Genomic DNA, 20,618 nt, shown 5'->3' with positions numbered 1-20,618 from the left:
GGAGGTAGAGGACCGAAGATCTGACAGACTTAGAGAGAGTGACACTAATGATCAAACAGACAGACAGACAGACAGGCATCTTGGGGTCTACATACTTTAGAGTCTCCCCCAGGTGTGGCACTCAGAGCAAGGATCCGAAACTGCTGCGTCTGGGAGCACAGCTGCCGGACAACCTGAGAATGTATGGGGAACCAAAACGAGGGCCACGTGAAATCCATTCTCAGCTAACCAAGTACACGTTATTCTCCCAGTGGTCTTGCAGCAATGACACATACCTGACAGTAAGATTGGTTGCCCAGTGCCTTGTGCGCCTCATCGATGACCACACACTTGACCTGCAGTGCGGGACAGGTTTCTCTCGACAGGTCATTGACCATGACCTGGGGCGTGAGGAAGAACACCCGCCGAGACTTCCACAGCTCCCGCCTTTGGCCCGCCTTAGTGCTCCCTGGGAAATGGAGTTTCACCATACTTACTTCTCGAAAGTAACAGAGATTGCACGACAATAGGGACACCGGAATCAGAAGTCCTCATACCTGTCAGCTCAGCCATGTGGTTCTGTGGGATTCCCATCACTTTATAACAGGCCTCAATTTGTTGAGCTACAAGGGGCTTGGTTGGGGCCATGAACACAATCTTCCCTGACGGGTACCAGCGATAGAAATTGTACATGACAACAGCGGCTATAAACGTCTTTCCCAAACCGGTGGGAAGACATACCAGGGTGTTTTGGAACAAGGCAGCCTCCGATATTTTCAGCTGGTATTCTCTGATGGGGAGGTTAGTAGGATAGATCCAAACTGTAGCCGATGAGCTATCAAAACCAGGAAAATCTTGATTGTAACGTCCACTTGAACAAAGTGGAGAGGGTTCAATCTCTTCAGTTGCATGATTTTTATCATCTTGGGCAGCAGTGGCATCCGTTTGCAAAGTCTGCTCAGCTTCGTACACAGCAACTAACAATAGCTCATCGTCGTCAAGTTCCTGAACGTCCTCCATCCTTGCTGCTGTGTGTACTGGCCCCGAAACCTGACCGATCTCACCCCAAAGCGAACGGCGAGGAGGTAAAGCTTGTCCATTCATCCGTTGTTGCTGTTGTGTCTTTGCTGTTTCCACAGTGTGTGTGTCTGTTTTGTTCCTTTGAAGAGGCCGTTTAACAGTTTTTCTGGCATTGTGTTTGGTTGGAATAGGATTTTTCTGAGGAACAGATCCACCCCAAGCCTGGAACAACGTTTTTTGATTGTTCCCACCACTCATTTTGGCTTGATACTACAGAATAAAACTTCATGAGATATCATGTGTGAGGAGACCGCGGTAAATGACAATACGAAACATAGCTGAGGATGTACTTCCGTCTACGTCACTGCAGCCGTTCTTCCGGAAACACTGTATGTCGGTTGACATGGATAATCAAGAGTTATTTGTTATAATTGTTAGGGTGAATATAGTAAATTGACTTTTTATTTAACACAAGTTTAGTGTATGTATTTTAGACAGCCTACTGTTTATTTGCTGTCCATCTTAACACCGGAAGAGATCCATTCTACTCCCGTAATGCTAACGTGTTACCATAGTAATGGAGAGGAAAGAGGCAGAGAAGATATTTACCCTTTTTCAGGTAATTCCTTTAAAAAAAAAATTGTAGTAACAGTTAACTATTACCAGGTTGTCCATATGACATTGGTACTGCATGATATTTCGTTTTTTTTTGCTCTCGTTTTATGGGGTTCATACATGAACAGTTAACTACACAACTATGTAAATTTAGCAAAGTCCAGAATAAAAAGCATTCGTTTCGCTCATATAATAATACGACGTTTAACTGTTTGGTCAATTGTGAGCTTAAAAAGCGACCTCGGAACGACTTTATTACTTTGTTTTCCCACTGTCTTCCACAGGCCCGCGCGCGCGGCTACCTGTTGAGGAGAGAGGTCAGGAATGCACGCGAAGATTTTGAAGACATTGTGACAGAAATCGACGGGAGGCTAAACCATTTACAGTGGAGAGATGCATTCCTTTCAAGCCCCCGCTTCACATACACTGTATGTTTTAGATGAGATCCCTGCATTATTCCGACACATTTCAACCTGCTGAATATTTCAAACGTTCTCGTTTTGACTCCACAGGATGGTCCCTTGCCAAGAAAAACTTCTAGCAAGTCAGCGCCTACACCTAAACTACACTGTCAGGAGGAGAAGCATCCCCCTGAACGACTATTGGACAAAACTGAGGGAGAACCACGTCAACAACTATTTACAGAGAAAATCGAGGCGGAGAGAGATGGTTTGCACTTCCAGAAACAGCCCGCTTCGCCCAGGGAGTGTTCTCCAGCTCTCCCTGATGACGTCGGCCACTCACACCGCGACGGTCGGGGAAGCATAGGAGACTCCACCACCTCAACAATGTGGAGAAGTGAAGAGCTGGACACAGGCTTCGCTCCAACTCAAAGAGGTGAGATGCTAACGACCATTGGTGGGTCTATCCTTGGCTGTGAATGGTACCCTGAACTGTCGATTCATTGTTCAATGATGTAGGGGAGAAATATACAATGCAATACAAACAACTTTATTAATCCCACTAGGGGCAATTTGTTCGAGCAGCCTGTTGTACACACGGTAACATACAAACCACAAATACACACTATTAGTTTGGTAGTTGCCATGGTGTTATTACCCTTCCAGCAGAACACAACTTGAATTTGAACACCTCTCTAGCTACCTGGAGATCACCATCTCCTAAATTACTAATTGGTCAAAATGTAAGAAGTAGATGGGCATAGTGGTACTAATTAGATTTAGGTGTAGATGACTAAATTACATAGTATAACCAAGTATTGTAAGGCTGAAAATGCTACAAACATTTCACGTCAAGATGAAGACATCCCGTAGGCGGGTGTTGGTGTAGGAGGTAAATGGACCCAATAGTCTCTGACCACTTGTCTTAACAGTATTAGCGACACATCGCTCACTGATGTCTGTGTCACGGTTCTTCCAGGTCCTCCGCAGCACCACACGGCCCAAGATGTTCCGCTAACACAAGAAGCCCTGCGTCTCCATAGAAACACCTTGTCTATGGAGTTGCTGTGGCTCCAACAGGCCATCGGCAGCAGGAAAAAGGTCAAATAAACGATAATAATGATTCATGTAGTGTGTGAGCAGTGGCAGCTCGGGGAAAATAAACTAGATTGATGTAATTTATACATTCATACATTTGTCATCTCAAATTGACATCCTTATATTCGATGTATCGTAACAAGGCGATATTTTTTTCTAAAAATCCATGATGTTTTGATGTTTTGATGTTGTCAAGAGGCCTGCAGTCACAAATCGTGTTGAGTCATACGCAACAGCCATTCATTCCTATTATTGTTGTGACATTGTATTGTACTGTCACTCTCCCTAAACCAGTTCCAAGCCATGTATCAAAGCATGGCATGGACTGAGGTAGCCTGTAAAGTAAAACCCTGTCCAACACGTGCAAGCAAGCGTACCGTCATGGTCCCCCTCTATCAAGCATTCCATCATGGTTCCTATCCTCTATGGGGTAGTATTTCTTCAGGAGAATTTCAGGGTCCAAATGTCAGGATATGTTGTTCAGACATACGGCCCATCAGGAGAATATCAACTGAAAGCAGCTTATCAAGCGTCCAGACGTCTTCTCACAACACTGACACCCATGTTAATAACATGTTCGAGCTGATATCAGTTGTTGACGTGTCAGCGTATCAACTCACTGGCTGAACTCTAACTATCCTTTTGAATACGTAGGATATGAAGTGGCAGTGAAGCACTTGGGTTTGTTTTAATGATTTGCTCGCCCTCTCTCCCCACCACTCACCTACCACCTCTTCTTCCCCTCTGCAGTACTTGTCACTGAAACAGTGGCTGTCTGCTACCTGACACAAGATGGAACAAAGTCACCGGAACTACACATCATCCTTTCCGAATCATGTGTGTGTGTATTGTGTGTGTATGTGTGTGTTGATTGAACAATAAAGACGCTGTTTTATAAATGCCGAATCTGAAATATTTTTTGCACAAATGCTTCTGTTTCATAAGGAATTTAACATAACCTCTGTATCTCATGTTGCTATGCAACAAAATCATATTATCAGTGTAGCATATAACACGTTGAGTTAGTAATACTAATAATTCAAAGTCTTGTATGTGCATTGTAAACCCATATAGTTTAGTTTATTTATGAATTAAACCCATAATTCTAAGGTGAGTTTTATCCATGCACATATAGAACACCACAGTCATCCAGACTTACTTTTTTAACTTAAAAAAAAAAGCCCAAGGATGTGTGATAGGTTTGTTATCTTTTTTCCTCTCTCCCACACACACACTCTCAATCTCTCATTCTCTTGTTCTCTCTCTCCCTCTGGCTTTTGTTGTGGTTGCGGCCGCTGATGGTTTGGCCCACAAAGCCAGTCTTTGCTGGCCCTGCTGCCATGGCAACCAGGAAATACTCAACAGTCGTCAGTGGAGTGGTGTGTGCCCGTGTCTATGTATATGTGTGTGTGTGTATTCGTGGGAGAAAGAGAGACTCCGAGAGATAGGAGCCTGGCGTGTCCAGACAGACTACAATAGGTAAAGAAAACGGAACCAGTTTGACCTTTATAGGTTTAAATTTGGATTTTATGGTTGATCTTTTGCCAGGTTGTGCGGTGTATGGCGGCTTGAAGCTGGTGTGCCTTTACAGTTGTTGTGTATAGGATATAGTGGTAACATGCTTTAGAATGTGTGTGTGTGTGTGTGTGTGTGTAATGGTGGATAAATGTGTATCCTGTGTGTGTCTACAGTGTGTGCATGTGTCTCTGTGTGTGTGTCTGTGGAGACTCGTTGGAGATGACCAGGGAACTATACAAGTGCCTTTCCAGACTGTGGGCTGCCCACGTTTACAGAAGTCTCTTTTCCCCCCTGCCCCCCCCCCCCCCCCAAGATGGCAGAAGCTAACAGTGGAGGGACATCCCTCCTCCCCCCAGTGAAGAGCGTGGTGGTCTACAGGAACGGAGACCCCTTCTACTGCGGGCGAAGGTTTGTGGTCAACCAGCGACAGGTGGCCACCATGGAAGCCTTCTTAAACGAGGTGACCCAGAACATAGGGGCTCCCCTGGCCATCCGGAACCTGTACACCCCCCGGCAGGGTCACCGGGTGGGACACTTCCAGGACCTCCACACCGGAGGGCACTATGTCGCTGCTGGCTTTGAGCGCTTCAAGAAATTAGAGTGAGTAGCAGGAGAAAATATTGTACATATGTTGGAAACTATTTTATGGTTTCTTGTTGTATACAATTTTTACGTAAGAATTGTATATGTTTAGGTTTTCGTCCAACATACACTATCTTCTCTATTCAATTATTGCTCGATAAAGCTGGGGGTTTTAAGCAAGTGTATTGTTGTCAGATTCCTTACAGAGTCTGACGCTTTTTGTGCTGTCTTTTAACAATTTTAACACAGATGGAGTCTTTGTTGGGATTTCACTGCATAAAAACCAGCATACTCGTCATTGCTCCTAAAATAATGAATAATATAATTGTTTTGCTTGCTTATACAGTTACCTGAATACAGGATTGAAAAAAACTTTTGTTGCCCGTGAAGGAACTCAGGTAAGGTGTGATTTCCCATGTAGGCTTTCAAGTGTTTATTTTAAACTTGAACGGAACAGTCCATAACTGATTCACCTCAGTCCAACCAGGAAGTACATATCTGTAAATTGCTGGAATGTGGCGCGTCACTTTTTTTATTGAATGGCTTTAACAAGCCACATATGACTATAAACTCTTTTGATCTGCTGTAAACAAATTTGTTTTGATGCATATTAATACCATTAGGAATAGAATGTTTGTTATTTTTTGTTTTCATGGTTTAACTGTATGGTGTGTGTGACTGTATGCGACTCAGCATGCATTTACAATGTTCATATGCATTATAACCTGACTCTTAACGAGATATTAGTAAGCTATTACAAAAAATAAACTTTGTAGCAACTTGAAACCATTCAAGCAATCTAAGGCATCTGTGGTTCCATGACACAGGGCATTGGTTCTGAGTAAGTAAAGTAATCAATGAATCGAATCAATCACTTAAATCTCAGTTGATGATTAAATATTTTTTTAAGTAGTAAAGTAATGAGGTATTACTATGCCAATAGGGCCGCAGTGTGAAACACGAATACGAATCCTGTTTATTATTTCATACAAAACCTTCCTGTATACAAAGAATTCTAAGAAAACAGAAACATTCATAAACCAGGTTCTACAGAAGATTACAGGCTTTGAATTCATACATTTCTGAGAAAGAGAGAGAGAGAGAGAGAGAGAGAGACAGAGACGGACAGAGAGACAGAGACAGAGACAGAGACATGGAGATTTTCATTTGTTAAAAGCTGATTCATTGTGTAGTGTTACTCCATGTCGTTTACGTGGAAAAATGAAGGCATGGGTGTGTTGGTAGCCGTGCCCAAACTCATTAGAGCAGACTACTTATCCTGCAATGTGAAACAATGCGTCTGCTCCCCATGCACTAGTATTATATTCTGGGTGTACATGCCTGGGCAGGCACCTTTGCATCGACGGCCACCACTGCCGTCCTCTCTGCTGTGATGTAATGACATTACCCAGAATGTGTTGCCTCCCTCCTAGGGCAAACCTGACGACTATGAGTGTTTCTGTTTGGTGGTGGATGGTTCCACCGCAGAGCTCTGCTTTGCTCAGACCTTCTAAGGGCGGTCTAGTGTCGACCTCCTGCCGTCATGGGATTTCATTTGTATTTAAAGACCAGCCATGCTACGGAGTACGGCTCTCCGATCAGACTCATTGTAGGAGCTCATTGGAATGAGATCGGTGTGATGTGATGTTGCCATAGATACAGTTCTGGAATCCACCATGAGAGGAATACTCAAAAGCTAATCTTCGCCAAATGAATAGCGAAATCTGAAAAGTCTAACGACAATACAGTTAAGATTTTTTTTTTTTTTAAGATTGTTTGACTGTACAGGTTCATTCTGATGTTGTCCTCAATATTATAACATTGTCACTTGTACGATAATGTGCATAACGTCCACTACAGGCAAGAGTAAACCAGAGGCCCAACGTCTCAGCCAAATGGAGAAAGTTCATACCAATACCTTGCATCATACAGTGAGTTCTTAAAACGACAACACTAACACACACACGCACACACACACACACAAACCAAGCACACACCTTGCAGTCACACCTGAAGCGAGCAGATGAAGAGGAGGTTGTCTGTCTTCTGCAGTGTTTTCCGTAATGGTGACCTGCTGTGTCCGCCGTTCCGGTTCATCATCCCCCGCAGCATGCAGCATGACCTGGAGCAGGTCCTCCGCATGGTCACTGAGAAGGCCAGCCTACGGACCGGGGCGGTACGCAGGTCAGCAGTCCACAATCACATGCACACACACACATTCCACAATTGAGTTAGACACACAGGGGGATACACGAGGGAATAGAGGCATAGGGCTGCCGTTTGCGTTATTAATATCCACATTTTGTTCTCCATGTTCCCTTTCTTTATTGTTCACTCTTATCGGTGTATGTATTTTTCCGTTTATAATTCAGTCTTATATATTACTTTGTGACTGATTTATTACCTACTATAACACTCATGTCATATAAAAAAGAAACATCTTTCTAAAACATGCTGCTGTTTGTGGCACAGGTTGTGTTCTATGGATGGAGCCACCGTGACCATGGGGGAAAAGCTGGAGACGGGCCAGTGCTACGTCGCCGTGGGAACCGAGAGGTTCCGGAAGCTTCCGTACGTCGAGTTGTGGCTTTCAAAAGTGCAGAGGTAAAAATAAAACGCCATGGTGTGTTTCAACAAAATCATAGTCTGTGTGAACCAAGGCCTAGGAAGATAAAATGCCAATCTTATTTTTTGAAACATTTCTTTGAGAAAGGCAGCTGTAACTTTCATACATCATTTTTTTTTTTAATATTGTTTTGTAGAAATAAACGGATGGAAAAAAGAGCTGAGGTAATGGTTGGTTTTACATTCTTCACTCAACGCAACCCAATGTTACAATCTATGTTAAAACTGTATTTGACTAAACAAATATTAATGATGGTACATCTTAATTGCGGTGCCTTCAGATGATGAAGCCAGCAACTGGTCCTGTGGACAGGTTCAGTGACTTCGCTCTTCTGGATTCCCCGCTGGTACAAAACCATCACTCACTATTTATTTATTTCCCCTTCTTTTTGTGTTGGCATTTCCAATCAAATCAAACCAAACACATATTCATGAGGCTCATTATATGCTTTAAATGACTAAGACTCCATCTTTTCATGTGTGTTTCTGCACCCTCCTTGACGCGACAGGCCGACGGTCGCAGGGTGAAGTCGTCGGGGGACGAGGCCACGGAGGCCGGAATTCCCCCAGCGAATCAGGGCAGGGTGATTGCTGAGGATCCCGTCAGGATCCATAGGGACCGGGGACAACCCAGGGTACCGGTCCGCAACAGACCAGGTAAGGACGCCCGGGAAAACTCAAACTTGTGGGTACACACTTACACACGTGTCTTCACCCTTGCACACTTGCTAGCACAAACAAGTACGCTACACACTGAATATCCGTCGGCCGGCTGACTTCTGCCTCCTTGGTCCAGAGCAGACCTACGGCTTGCACTACAAGGCAGGCAGGAGGCGCAGGGAGGAGGTGCGAGGAGCCCAGGAGGTGCCGGAGGATGAGAACACGCACACAGAGCTTCCTGTGGACCAGGTAACACCCCTGAGTCAGAATGTGTTTCCCATTCAAATGCAATTAGCTTGGTATGCTAGTGCAAGGAGAAGCACACGTATAACTTAAATGAGAAGATTAACGTTTCAAAATATAGTAGTATGAGTGTAAAAATGTTTGTAATATGAAGGTAAAATAATTATACAATTAAAAATATATAGATATACAAATGGAAATCCCTTAACTCCACGTAACTCCATCTTTGTCACCAGAGAATAGCAGAAGTGGTGGAGGATGAAGAGAAAAGCCATGATGCTGATGTTCAGCCTCAGAACAACGAGAAGGTGAGCAAGTCAGGTCAAGCGAAGCCAAGGCATAATTCCGGGCTTGTGTTGTATTGAACATCCCACAATTATATGGTCTATGTGGTTCTATCCTGGCAATGAATTAAAAAAAACATGATCACATTGACAGTTCGAGTACAATTGTTTTCATCATTGCATCCTGGACAGAACCTTGGGCTATTGTTGGAATGCATATAGAATTATAATTCTTAAATGTAATCTTGAATCCATCTGATAACTGCATTATGGCTATTACATCTCAGCTAATAAATGGAAAGATGATGACAACAGATGGCTCACCAGAGCACCTCAGATCAAGCACGCCCCCGCAAAGAGATTCCAGCATACAGTTTCAAAATGAAACTCAACTATACCAGGTATTTGCATGGATGCGAACACGCACACAGAGCTTCCTGTGGACCATGTAACACCCCTGAATCAGAATGGGTTTCCCATTCAAATGCAATTAGCTTGGTATGCTAGTGCAAGGAGAAGCACACGTATAACTTAAATAAGAAGATTAACGTTTCAAAATATAGTAGTATGAGTGTAAAAATGTTTGTAATATGAAGGTAAAAATAATTATACAATTAAAAATATATAGATATACAAAATGTAAATCCCTTAACTCCACGTAACTCCATCTTTGTCACCAGAGAGTAGCAGAAGTGGTGGAGGATGAAGAGAAAAGCCATGATGCTGATGTTCAGCCTCAGAACAACGAGAAGGTGAGCAAGTCAGGTCAAGCCAAGCCAAGGCATAATTCCGGGCTTGTGTTGTACTGAACATCCCACAATTATATGGTCTATGTGGTTCTATCCTGGCAATGAATTAAAAAAACATGATCACATTGACAGTTCGATTACAATTGATTTCATCATTGCATCCTGGACAATACCTTGGGTTAGTGTTGGAATACATATAGAATTATAATTCTTAAATGTATTCTTGAATCCATCTGATAACTGCATTATGGCTATTACATCTCAGCTAATAAATGGAAAGATGATGACAACAGATGGCTCACCAGAGCCCCTCAGATCAAGCACGCCCCCGCAAAGAGATTCCAGCATACAGTTTCAAAATGAAACTCAACTATACCAGGTATTTGCACCGTTAATGCAAGGCTGTGTGTCTTCACTAAAAGGGAGGACAAAAAAAAAGATGCATCAATAATTTGGATGCATTGTCTTTGTGTAGAAGCACCCAGAGCTCAGGGTGACCAACATGAACAAAGTGCAAGAAGTTGAGCCGCACAAAGGCTCCCAGGTAAGTGTGACAGCTTTTTTGTTGTTGTAAAACTTGCCTATTTGATCATGATTGTCCTAAAAACTGTCATTTTAAGTAAAGTCCACAAGGTTCTTGCATTCTGTTGAGTGAGTGGATGGTCCCTTTTACAGTTGCTATTCTGCTTAGCATAAAAGATTGATTAGATCGGACACTTTCCCTCTGCCGTCAGGCTGATCTCGGGCAAGAACAAACGGCTGCCATCCCAAGGGTGTCTTCCTCCACATCCCTGGCCTCAAGAAGTGGACAGGTCGAAGAGGAAAACAGGGCAGTGGAAGGATACGGATCAAGTCCACAATCCCCAAACTCAAAGGTTTTACAAAACAAAAGTCACTGTATTGTAACTTCAACTACATTTCCAGTAGCAGTTATTTTTTAGCTTTTGTCATTGGCCTGTTTTTATTGTCCCAACAGGAGTCTTTACCAAAGTCCCAAGCAGACATAATGGAAACATCCGATGCACCAGTGACCAAAAACGGAGGTCCTTTCAACCATATAACTACCTAAAATGTACTGTGTGAATAACGATGACCACTGAGTGCAAAGTATGAGCCGTATACCTACACAGCCTACACTGGTTAACGAATATTCATGTCTGTGTGAAGTATATCTAAAACCCAATACTGTGTGAGACCGATGACTTTATGTTACAACTGTGAAATAGAGACAGCTATTAGACAGCTATTGACTGGGAAATAGAGAGTTGCTGAATATTCATTTATTACATTATACATTCATATATATTAAACAAAATGCATACAGAATGCCCAAATAACCTTTTTTATGGAAATAAACAACTATTCAGCAGGGCCCACCACATAGCAAAAGCAAAAAATATATATAAAAAATATACCTATGTTATGTAAATTGTTCATTTCACCATGCTTGCGTTTGCACACTAACGGCCACAGATCACAGCGGACACGGCGGCAGTAAGACAGCCCCCGTGAAAAGGCAATGACAGTTTGTTTGTTCGCGTTCAACCATCACCTTTTTTGTATGTGGTTTCTATAGTGTCTGTATAGATGCCAGTAAAGGCGTTTAGTGCCGTAAAGTACAAGTTAACGAGCAGGAAATTCTATTCAGGGGCTGTAAATCTGCTTTAGCACTGAAGTGCACCCTATGTGAACCCAGGGCTCAGCCTATTTAACAGGAGGAGTGGGCCAGGGCTTATACCCTAGTCTTTGATTCTTTTTTTGCATTTCATCCTAATACTTTGCGAAAAAACGATCAATTCCATGATCCTTGTTACCTGACGGGGGCACCTCCTCACTGGAGGATAAACACATGTGAATCATTATAAAGCGTGATGATTGATGATGAAAAGGGAAGAGTTCCTTATTGAAGAGTGGCATCTGCCTGGTTCTGTTCACTGCTGAGGATGGGCGTGTCCCCGATGGAGCTTACGATGCACAGAGTGATGCCTACCATGGTAAGGACCATTCCCCCGACAGCTCCTGAAGAGAGGAGGAGCATATAGTAGTAAAATTAGAGGAGGAGAGCTAAGCGTAAACGTGCAAATTTGGATTCCAATGTGTCACTGTTTGTTTTGTGTTTAAAATATAAAGAACCTAGACTACAATGAAATAACATAATCTAGTAATATATAGAAAGTACTAATTAAAATGTTTGTTCCTACATGTGGTTGCAAAATTTGTTTTTAGTCTTACTCGAACCCAGTAAATAAAGGAAGCTAAAAACGTACGTACGTTTGCCTCCAAACTCTTCGCCAAGAATCTTGCCAGTAAGCACAGTTAAAAGGAAAGTGAGGGAGTTGGTCACAGGAACAGCTAGGGATAAATCTGGAAGCACAAAGGCAACGTTGGAATCGTTTACCTTACAATGACACAGTTGTATCTTGCAAGGCCAATAAAAAGTCATACCAATAATAATCAATAACACAATAACATTGCATCGAGTTGGCCTATCTTAGCCTACCTGTTGTGGCCAGGGTGAAATAGTAAACCAACGACCCCAGCTGGTTCAGAAGGAATGGGACCAAATACTGCATAAAAAAACATGCAATTAAAAAAGTGCAATTAAATTTACTTTAATCGACCAGGATTTTTTTCAATTTCCCTGGTCGAGGTGTGTTTACCTGGAGATTAAGGAATAGGAACTTGACTTCCGCCAGAACTTGTAAAACCTTGTTGGTTCTTTTCACATGCTCTATTCCTTCCGTGCCCCTTTTCAGGAAGGGGTTGGTGCAGCCCCATAATATCGCCACCAGCAAGAGGCACAGGACCTCCACTAAAACACAGTCGTAATAACACGCGTTAACCAATGCCCATTTCAAAAACAGCGTCCCGTGATTTTAAGCAAGAGACGAATGGCGCTCCTAAACCTTCGACGTTAAACATTATTGGGTTTTCTATTGCTACAAAGAAACATGGAAACATTTAAGAGATATTATACACTCACCGACGGATACCATTGTGATGTAAACACGGATATAGTTGCGTTCAAGTCGCACAGTTGAGTTAATCAATTGTGAATTCGCAGAACATACAGAAATCTTCTAGTTGCACGAATTGCTTATACGTTTACCTTAATATTAACAAAACGTGAGTGTAAACTAAAGCAAATGGTCAATTAGCTATTGCGTGTTAAGTCATATCAATGACTAGAACGTAAGATGATAATAGCGTCATCTTGACTCGAATGCAGCATTTCGATGTTAATACGTTGTAGAATTCAACAATACCAGCAGGTGGCGCCAGAGCTGCAATACAGTACCCCACCTGTTGCAATTCCTTGGTTTACATTTATAAGATTCTTTCTCGAGTTTCATGAACCTAAATATTGCACCAAACATTTGAACTTAAACGCTTTATTTTTAATTATTTTATTTGGATAAATAATTCAGAACAAGATAAATACTTACTTCGAGGTATTCAGCAAAACAGTTTTTCCATGAATGCTCTTGTCTTGAGTCTAGCCTTATCCACATTTGACGGAAATAGCGGTGATGGTTTGAGATGCTCAAAGTCAAGATTCCTTAAAGAATAAAGTTTGCAGTGTTTCATCATACAAAAGTTCCAAAAAACTATAATTGATTTGTATTTATGTTTAATATATACAGGCATGGTACGGCCATTAACCTTCTGCTAACATTATATATTTCTTCCATCTGCCATTTTAGGGTCACGCTAGAGAATAACCCTGGGACATGAAACCTGTCAGGACACACCTAGGATGATATTGCACAACACATACACCCAAGTCACCTTTTTTTGTGAAAGAAAGCGGTTAATAAATCCCCCTTGGTACACGACTGTATACGTCCTTTCATATTTCTCTACACTGACTTCAGTCTCTATCAACTTATAAAAATAACATTTTTAATCCTTCAACCAAAAAGTTCTGCTTTAATTATCTGACTTCATGTACAGTAGGCCTATATTTATATGTATGATTTGTGTATTTGTTTCCATATTGTTTTGTATTTTGCAATGTGTTCCTTAATAGACTCTACCTCATAATCTGTGTCTAGTCAGCGGCTCAATTGATAAATATTCCTTCACACAAGACATTTCATTCGGTGCCTTCATTTTTCACACAGTATTCAGTCGGCCCCTGTACAGTATGTTTCACGAGAAAAACAGGTAGCGCTCGAACATGCACCCACACACACACACACACACACACACACACACACACACACACACACACACACACACACACACACACACACACACACACACACACACACACACACAAATTCGGTCAATTGATCCTTGAGTATATTTACATGGACTTCCTTCTGTTGCACCAAAACGGATTCAAAGTCACTGTCCTGGCACCTCCTTCTATGTGTTCTCCAGCGACATCGGGTCGTGTATCGTGACCACGGTGGAGCCGCTGTGCGTGCTGAACATCTCTATGTCGTTGAGCTGCGTGTCGCTCAGCTCCGCGGCATGGAAGCCGTTCTCCAACGTCGAGCCGTAGCGGTGGACGACGCTACCCGACACGGAGGAGATCTCTGGGTTCCCCGCGGCCGTGTAGGTCGGCTGGGTGACCGCTGTGGACGCAGAGGACAGCTTCTGCCGTGATTTGGAGGTGCCCAGCATTCTAGACACGTGGGTGTGCCTGTGGAAGACGGAGGAACAGTGGATCTCTTTAGATGAGTAGCCTCGTAGGACTTACCTCTTTCGCAAGAGGACATTCATGTGCGTGATTAATGTAAAAGGTGTGCTAGGATCGCAGTGCTAAGCAGCAATCAAGTTTATGATGCGATCGTGTTTTAATAGGATTACACTGAAGTCGCACTGATACAATTGTATTATCGTTATTATTATTGTTATTATTATTATTGGATGAAATATGTTTATTCTATTTTCTCATACCTGCATTACATATAGCTAGTGGGACGCTAATAGAAGTCTATATTGTTTATGTATACACATATTACTAATGAACAAGTGCAACAGTAGGTCGGGTCGTTCATAGTGTGCAATTACAATGTAATCATAAATATGCCTTTATGGAATGAAGAATGGTGCCTGACTTGTTGTAGGTCTTTAGGATGATGAGCAGAATTGCCAGAATAATGATAACGCCTAATACGATGACTGCTACCATCGCTCCGGAGCCTGAGAGGAGAAGGTTAGAGACAAAGAGCGATGGAGATAGAGAGAGAGAGAGACAGAGACAGAGACAGAGAGAGAGAGAGAGAGAGAGAGAGAGAGAGAGAGAGAGAGAGAGAGAGAGAGAGAGGGAGAGTGAGCGAGAGAGAGAGAGAGAGAGAGAGAGAGAGAGAGAGAGAGAGAGAGAGAGAGAGAGAGAGAGACAAAGAGTGATGGAGATAGAGAGAGAGAGACAGAGAGAGAGAGAGAGAGAGAGAGAGAGAGAGAGAGACAGAGAGCGAGAGAGAGGGACAGAGTTAGAGAGGGAGAGAAAGGGAGACCATTAACGATGTTAGCAAGATATTCTACATGTTCTACATTTCTCAGTTTAGTTCTGGCAAATCTCCCCATACATAATATGTGTGAGTGATAATTGCAATTATGGAATTCCTCTGATAAAGGCCTCCAGGATTTACACACCCAACACTTAAAATCTCTACACACCTGCTTTAACTTACTTAGAATGAAAGCCTTAATGTAGCTTCCAACATTGTAACATGCAAAATATTGTTATTTAGGAAATAGACCCCCCACACACACACACACACACACACACACACACACACACACACACACACACACACACACACACACACACACACACACACACACACACACACACACACACACACACACACAGAAACATTATCAAACAGACATAACCAACATGGTGTTGGTCATACAACCAATCAAGCAGAAACACACTCCCACACGCAAACCAACACACGGGAGCACGCACGCACACACGCGCACGCACGCACGCACGCACGCACGCACGCACGCACGCACGCACGCACGCACGCACGCACACACACACACACACACACACACACACACACACACACACACACACACACACACACACACACACACACACACACACACACACACACACACACGCCTTACTCTGAATAAGAATCTGTTCCTGGGACTTGGTTACGTTGGCCTTGTCAGTGGTGAAGCTGCTCCCAGGTACGGTGGTTGGAGCTTGCATTTTCCAGCAAATACCTGGAGATTGAAGAAAAAAAAAACATTTAAGATGTTGGTTAAAGCAGTGTTTAACCATTAAAGGTCGTATTTATGCAGCACAAACATCCTTTTAGGAATATAACAATGCAGTGTATTCCATTTTGCTCTTCTAAGTGCTACTGGAACCATAAACTACAGGTGTCCTGCCTTATCTTGTAAAAAGAACACTCCTCAGATGGTGGTCTTTAAAAGATCACATTGTGTCAGCCTGTAAGCATAGGTATGCACAGGCATACAATTAACATTGATTGTGTGCCATGTGGTCTTCTATTGCTGTTTGTGCAGCACCTACGTCACAACAAACAATTATTTATCTGTCTGAATAAATTTGACCTTGAACATGAAGGCAATTCAGGCTGATTGAGGTGTCATACTTTTGACAATACAACGGTAACTCACAGGGTGTTGACCAAGTTAACATATGAACCAAATACACATGCTGCATTGTGACTTACAGGTTAATACAAGCACAGCTTAGCTCACAAATAATTACTTTTCCACCATACAGGTATGAAGGGAGGCACCAAAACTGTGGATCTTGGTTAAGCGGCAAGATGGAAGTTAAATGTGTTAGCAGCACACTTGAGACTGTGTGTTCAGGTTTAGCTCAATTTTTTCAGTGCAAAGATCTCACAGCTAATGGTCTGTCAGTCAGTCTCTGTCCCTGTCTCACGCTCTGTCCCTGTCACACACACAGAAACACACACTGTTACATTAATATCTAATGATGACAAATGTGTATGTGAAAACATGATTGTCTGTTAACTGAGCAAAGAATGTATGCTTGATTGCAAAGTAAATAATCTGGAGGAATTAAGACAAACACAATAGGGTTTTCTCCAAGAAAAAACGAATTAAGGCTACATTAATAGAACCGTCGACCAGTAACTGAAAACAGCGCTACAGGTATGCGGGGTACACATATTGCTACAGACTAAAAAAATAAAAATCAACAAAAATGATTTTGTTTGGTCTGACATCTCATGTCTACTCTGTATGTGAACGCATTGTCCCTCATTGTCTCCCCCTCAAAATGAAAAAGAATGACGAATGACAGACGACAATGACGACGATGATGAATAAATTAAAAATATGAGAGCTAACGACATCCAATTAAACCGTAAAATTGGGATAAATTGTTGGGTAAGTATTCCTCCTCGTAATTGCAGGTTCTTTCACAATGAGCGTTATTGGGCAGAAACTCTGTCCTTCTGGGGTTCTAATTGATTTCTGGCAGGTACCCCGACAAACATGATGTTTGCTGTCAAATCTTGTCACAAAGTATTACCAATTTTGATTACAGTTAATAAAGGGCAAATTTATGGATTTGGGACAAAGCCTTATTATTAACCAATTTTAGACAAAACATGGGTGTGTTTGGTTAGGAGAATTGTGGTGAAATTGATCAGTCAATCTGATATTGAATTCCAGGGGTGGAAGATATAACGAGTTTAACTTGAGATCTTCTTGCGTATAGAATACACATCATGGAACAGGTCAGGAGACAGGGCTAAGGTTGTCTGAGTCATATAAAACATGACTCAGAAGAGCTCTGTACTTTCTGAATCAGACAGAGTTTCCTCAAACAACGGGAAATCTCCAGTTCAGATCTGTATAGTTTCAACAGGTCGTCACACCCAAAATGATTATGAAATTGTGTTACCTTTTCATATATGATACCCCTGAAGTTGGTTTGTTTCAAAGACAGTGTCTACTTTACAACAAGCAGATCCCTTATTACAGTTCCCAAGCCAGCTGGTGAAACGGAAAGGGTAAAGGACACCACAGTTATATTAGGCACTTCATAAAATATCACAATTTGCATTTTCTATTGTTTGAAGTACAAGGAAGAGCAGGTCTGGTATAGTTGCAGCTTACTGTGTGAGACAAACACACACACACACACACACACACACACACACACACACGTGAATACACTCCCGCTGTTGCTGTATAATTGAGATTTGTTTATCACTGTTAATTTAAAAAATGTGTCAACACTTTCTCTGTTGTTGTCTGATGTGAGCTGGGATATGTTTCCCTTCTATTCAAGCCATTCAGAGCTCTGCTCTGGTGAGAGAGATCTACTACTTCCATGTCCAACGCGACTTGGCTGACACACAAACAACAAAAGACTTGAGCAATGTATTGGCCCTGACCTATGCCTGTGTTGTTTTTCACACACTTTCTAAAACGAGATTACACTATTGACAACGAAGCCTGAGAATAGTATCAGGACAAATGGACGGATGTTTGATTTAAACTTTTTCTTGGGGGCAGTAAATTCAATGTATGTTCAACCTATTTGTTTTTAATGTGCCATAAATCAAACTGAGTTGAAATTGAGATTATAGCTGGATTTATAGCCCCCCGCCCCGTCACAACCAATTTGGATTTAACGAATAAATGGAGACAACAATTTGCTCTCTTTTGCTTGCCGAACGAGTGGAGGGGGGAGATTGTATTGGCCGTTTCATCATCATCAGTGATCTAATTGTCCTGTATATTGTGCTGTATTACCCTCTTCCGTGACAAATATTGCGCAATCACTCGTCCCTGATGTTGACTCGCTATTCGCCAGGCTATTTGCTGAAGACACGGCTTTGATTAGTCGGTAAGAGATTACGTCTCGAATGGGGCTGTTTGCCCAGACAATAAGGAACTATGGATTTTTTCTGGAGTGAAAGGGTTACCAACCACATGTGGGGAAGTAAAAGTCAACTTTGAAACCTATTGTGGTTTGCATATCATTCCACAAAGGCCGGCTATTCAGTTACACTGCAGATTCAACGTCCTCTTTTTATCAGCAAACACGCATTGTTTTCATTGGTATGACCAGGGACACATACATTCGATACGCGACTCTAACCCTCACCGAGCATTTCCTCTTTATATGTGAAAGAAAAAAACTAAACTGATAACTAGCCAGACGTTATTTAACAAACAAACATGCACATATGCACGAACACACACGCACGCATTAAAACCTCAGTGGGTTTAATCCTCGACACATTCAAAGCAGGACCTTCCTCAAAAATAAAGTTGGTAAATATAGAAGTAGCCAATCAGATACCAGGGCCTGGTATAAGCAGGGTGCAGGAGGCAGGAGGTGACTGCTTGCGTCTGATGGCACTGCATCACACAGCAGCGTCATGTCAGAGAGCAGAGGACGAGGAGAAGGAAGAGGAGAATAAGGTCAACAGTGATGAAAGCCTTCACTGTCATCAGGTGTGTCCATCTAGGACTTATTCACTAATTTACTGTTGCAGTTCACTATTTGAACCGGTGGAGAGTGTATACTGTGGTAAAACAGTTTAATCCATATCCCATTCTCAGCAGCCCTGCATTTGACTTGGTCTGACTATAAGGTAAACTAGACAGACCGGTGCCCAGTGAGCTCGGTATTCTGAGCACCTCTTTTTTGACCTTTTGAGCCCTATCTAATATCTTAACTAATTCGGTAATTATTATGAAGACAGGACATTATCATGCCATGGAAGAATAAATAATACATAAAGGGCGCGGGGGGGGGCATACCTACATCTTTATGCCATGTGTGATCATTTATGTTACAATTACAATGTATCACATCATTATTCATGTGCATAACAAATAGGTTTAGATATGTATACAAATATCTTAAACGCATGAAGAATACAAAAAAAACCGAATAGCCTACGGTTGGTATTCTGTACAACCCCTCTGATAAATGAACAAAAGTGTCATCATTGTGTTGTCTTTGCTTTATTCATCCGCACCGTTTCACCCGAGACTCACCTTTTGTTTTCCAAAAGATCCCCTCTTTACACACACACACACACACACACACACACACACACACACACACACACACACACACACACACACACACACACACACACACACACACACACACACACACACACACACACACACAAGATGAACAAAAGACAAAGTAGGCTACCCATCGTCGGCCTAGGAGGCTATACTCGGGTTATAACCAGCAGCACATTGAAAGCATGTGTCCGTGGATAACAAACAAACCAGCACTATGCTCTAATAGCTACGTATCTACACAAAGTTTACTACACAGTAACAATATCTATTTTAAAAGTTGTAACCGTACCAAGATGTCTGGCGTCGTAGCTTTGATTTGGTCCTCAGTGTGCAGGTGGGAGCCAAATAGAGCAGCACCTAGCCCCCTCTCCCTCAGCCGACCGAGGGGGGCATAGTCCGCCGTGCTCGGGTCTGATGTGAGAGGGCTGTCGACGCTTCGGCAGCAACGAACAAATTAATCAGTGCTCCAGTGCCGCTGAAGAGCTGACACCTGCCGCGTTCACGCAAGGTATCTTCGGTATGCAGAGGTGAAAATCCTCGAGAAAAAAAAGTTGCCACGAGAAGAGTTTAAGGTAGCGTAAGTAAACCAATAAAACACCTAAACTTCCAAAAACAACAGCAACGACAAGTGAAAAGTGAACACTAGTGTGAATCTAAGCGTACAAAGAAGAGGATAGACTCCATGTCTCCTGGTTACTCTCTGACTGCGGCTCGCGGAGCGTCATGATTTCAGCCAGCTGGTTTTTCAGGTCCCTCCGCGTGACCCCTAGGCGTGCCGTTCTCTCGGATCAAAAGCCGAGCTCTCACTCCAT

At 42.5% G+C, this 20,618-nt stretch overlaps 5 protein-coding genes across 9 annotated transcripts in view; 2 read left to right on the top strand and 3 right to left on the bottom strand.

The window, feature by feature from the left end:
- Positions 1–1,393, bottom strand: part of fancm (FA complementation group M) — a 31,100-nt gene extending 29,707 nt beyond the window's left edge. For all 3 annotated transcript variants that reach the window (XM_056589865.1, XM_056589866.1, XM_056589867.1), the window contains exons 1-3: positions 537–1,393; positions 276–448; positions 96–173 (exon numbers count right to left, since the gene is read on the bottom strand). In XM_056589865.1, the coding sequence (XP_056445840.1) occupies positions 96–173; positions 276–448; positions 537–1,257 (972 nt within the window). In that variant the 5' untranslated portion in view covers positions 1,258–1,393. The remainder of the gene's footprint in view (positions 1–95; positions 174–275; positions 449–536) is intronic.
- On the top strand, positions 1,345–4,022 carry iqcc (IQ motif containing C). 2 transcript variants are annotated; one of them, XM_056589872.1, is made up of 5 exons: positions 1,345–1,618; positions 1,899–2,042; positions 2,127–2,451; positions 2,995–3,116; positions 3,864–4,022. In XM_056589872.1, exons 1-5 carry the CDS (start codon positions 1,577–1,579, stop codon positions 3,897–3,899), a joined length of 669 nt encoding a protein of 222 aa, XP_056445847.1. In that variant the 5' UTR covers positions 1,345–1,576; the 3' UTR covers positions 3,900–4,022. The 2 variants fall into 2 exon arrangements, with proteins under 2 accessions (XP_056445847.1, XP_056445848.1); XM_056589873.1 differs by lacking the exon at positions 3,864–4,022 and having other exon boundaries at positions 2,995–3,125.
- Positions 4,023–4,490: 468 nt separating this feature from the next.
- dcdc2b (doublecortin domain containing 2B) lies at positions 4,491–12,119 on the top strand. 2 transcript variants are annotated; one of them, XM_056590956.1, is made up of 17 exons: positions 4,491–4,592; positions 4,945–5,231; positions 5,560–5,611; positions 7,074–7,144; positions 7,266–7,397; positions 7,686–7,817; positions 7,976–8,003; positions 8,120–8,185; positions 8,348–8,495; positions 8,635–8,747; positions 8,978–9,049; positions 9,313–9,426; positions 9,706–9,777; positions 10,040–10,153; positions 10,250–10,318; positions 10,509–10,649; positions 10,751–12,119. In XM_056590956.1, the coding sequence occupies exons 2-17, from the start codon at positions 4,945–4,947 to the stop codon at positions 10,841–10,843; spliced, it is 1,704 nt and encodes a 567-aa protein (XP_056446931.1). In that variant the 5' UTR covers positions 4,491–4,592; the 3' UTR covers positions 10,844–12,119. The 2 variants fall into 2 exon arrangements, with proteins under 2 accessions (XP_056446931.1, XP_056446932.1); XM_056590957.1 differs by lacking the exons at positions 8,978–9,049; positions 9,313–9,426.
- tmem234 (transmembrane protein 234) lies at positions 10,373–12,867 on the bottom strand. The gene is made up of 5 exons (XM_056590959.1): positions 12,758–12,867; positions 12,435–12,586; positions 12,275–12,341; positions 12,046–12,138; positions 10,373–11,793 (listed from the first exon to the last, which is right to left on the bottom strand). The coding sequence occupies exons 1-5, from the start codon at positions 12,768–12,770 to the stop codon at positions 11,675–11,677; spliced, it is 444 nt and encodes a 147-aa protein (XP_056446934.1). The 5' UTR covers positions 12,771–12,867; the 3' UTR covers positions 10,373–11,674.
- A 168-nt stretch (positions 12,868–13,035) lies between these two features.
- ncmap (non-compact myelin associated protein) lies at positions 13,036–20,618 on the bottom strand. Its single transcript, XM_056590958.1, has 4 exons — positions 20,096–20,618; positions 15,868–15,969; positions 14,844–14,928; positions 13,036–14,425 (listed from the first exon to the last, which is right to left on the bottom strand). Exons 2-4 carry the CDS (start codon positions 15,953–15,955, stop codon positions 14,146–14,148), a joined length of 453 nt encoding a protein of 150 aa, XP_056446933.1. The 5' UTR covers positions 15,956–15,969; positions 20,096–20,618; the 3' UTR covers positions 13,036–14,145.

The sequence above is a fragment of the Gadus chalcogrammus genome, chromosome 5 (genome assembly GCF_026213295.1).
Source record: "Gadus chalcogrammus isolate NIFS_2021 chromosome 5, NIFS_Gcha_1.0, whole genome shotgun sequence".
In the NCBI taxonomy this organism is placed as follows: Eukaryota; Metazoa; Chordata; class Actinopteri; order Gadiformes; family Gadidae; genus Gadus; species Gadus chalcogrammus.
This window is presented reverse-complemented; position numbering and strand designations above follow the sequence as displayed.

Bases quoted from the DNA above. Each gene is read 5' to 3' on its own strand.
- iqcc (XM_056589872.1), top strand. From the start codon at position 1,577: ATGGAGAGGAAAGAGGCAGAGAAGATATTTACCCTTTTTCAG. The intron at 2,452-2,994 runs GTGAGATGCTAA...CGGTTCTTCCAG, and splicing joins CTTCGCTCCAACTCAAAGAG to GTCCTCCGCAGCACCACACG. The intron at 3,117-3,863 runs GTCAAATAAACG...TCCCCTCTGCAG, and splicing joins CCATCGGCAGCAGGAAAAAG to TACTTGTCACTGAAACAGTG.
- dcdc2b (XM_056590956.1), top strand. From the start codon at position 4,945: ATGGCAGAAGCTAACAGTGGAGGGACATCCCTCCTCCCCCCAGTGAAG. The intron at 7,818-7,975 runs GTAAAAATAAAA...ATTGTTTTGTAG, and splicing joins TGGCTTTCAAAAGTGCAGAG to AAATAAACGGATGGAAAAAA. The intron at 8,496-8,634 runs GTAAGGACGCCC...TCCTTGGTCCAG, and splicing joins ACCGGTCCGCAACAGACCAG to AGCAGACCTACGGCTTGCAC.
- tmem234 (XM_056590959.1), bottom strand. The intron at 12,342-12,434 runs GTAAACACACCT...TTTTTTATGCAG, and splicing joins TCCTATTCCTTAATCTCCAG to TATTTGGTCCCATTCCTTCT. The intron at 11,794-12,045 runs GTACGTACGTTT...TCCTCTCTTCAG, and splicing joins CGAAGAGTTTGGAGGCAAAC to GAGCTGTCGGGGGAATGGTC.
- ncmap (XM_056590958.1), bottom strand. From the start codon at position 15,955: ATGCAAGCTCCAACCACCGTACCTGGGAGCAGCTTCACCACTGACAAG. The intron at 14,929-15,867 runs GTAAGGCGTGTG...TTCTCCTCTCAG, and splicing joins GGAACAGATTCTTATTCAGA to GCTCCGGAGCGATGGTAGCA. The intron at 14,426-14,843 runs GTCAGGCACCAT...CGTCTTCCACAG, and splicing joins ATCCTAAAGACCTACAACAA to GCACACCCACGTGTCTAGAA.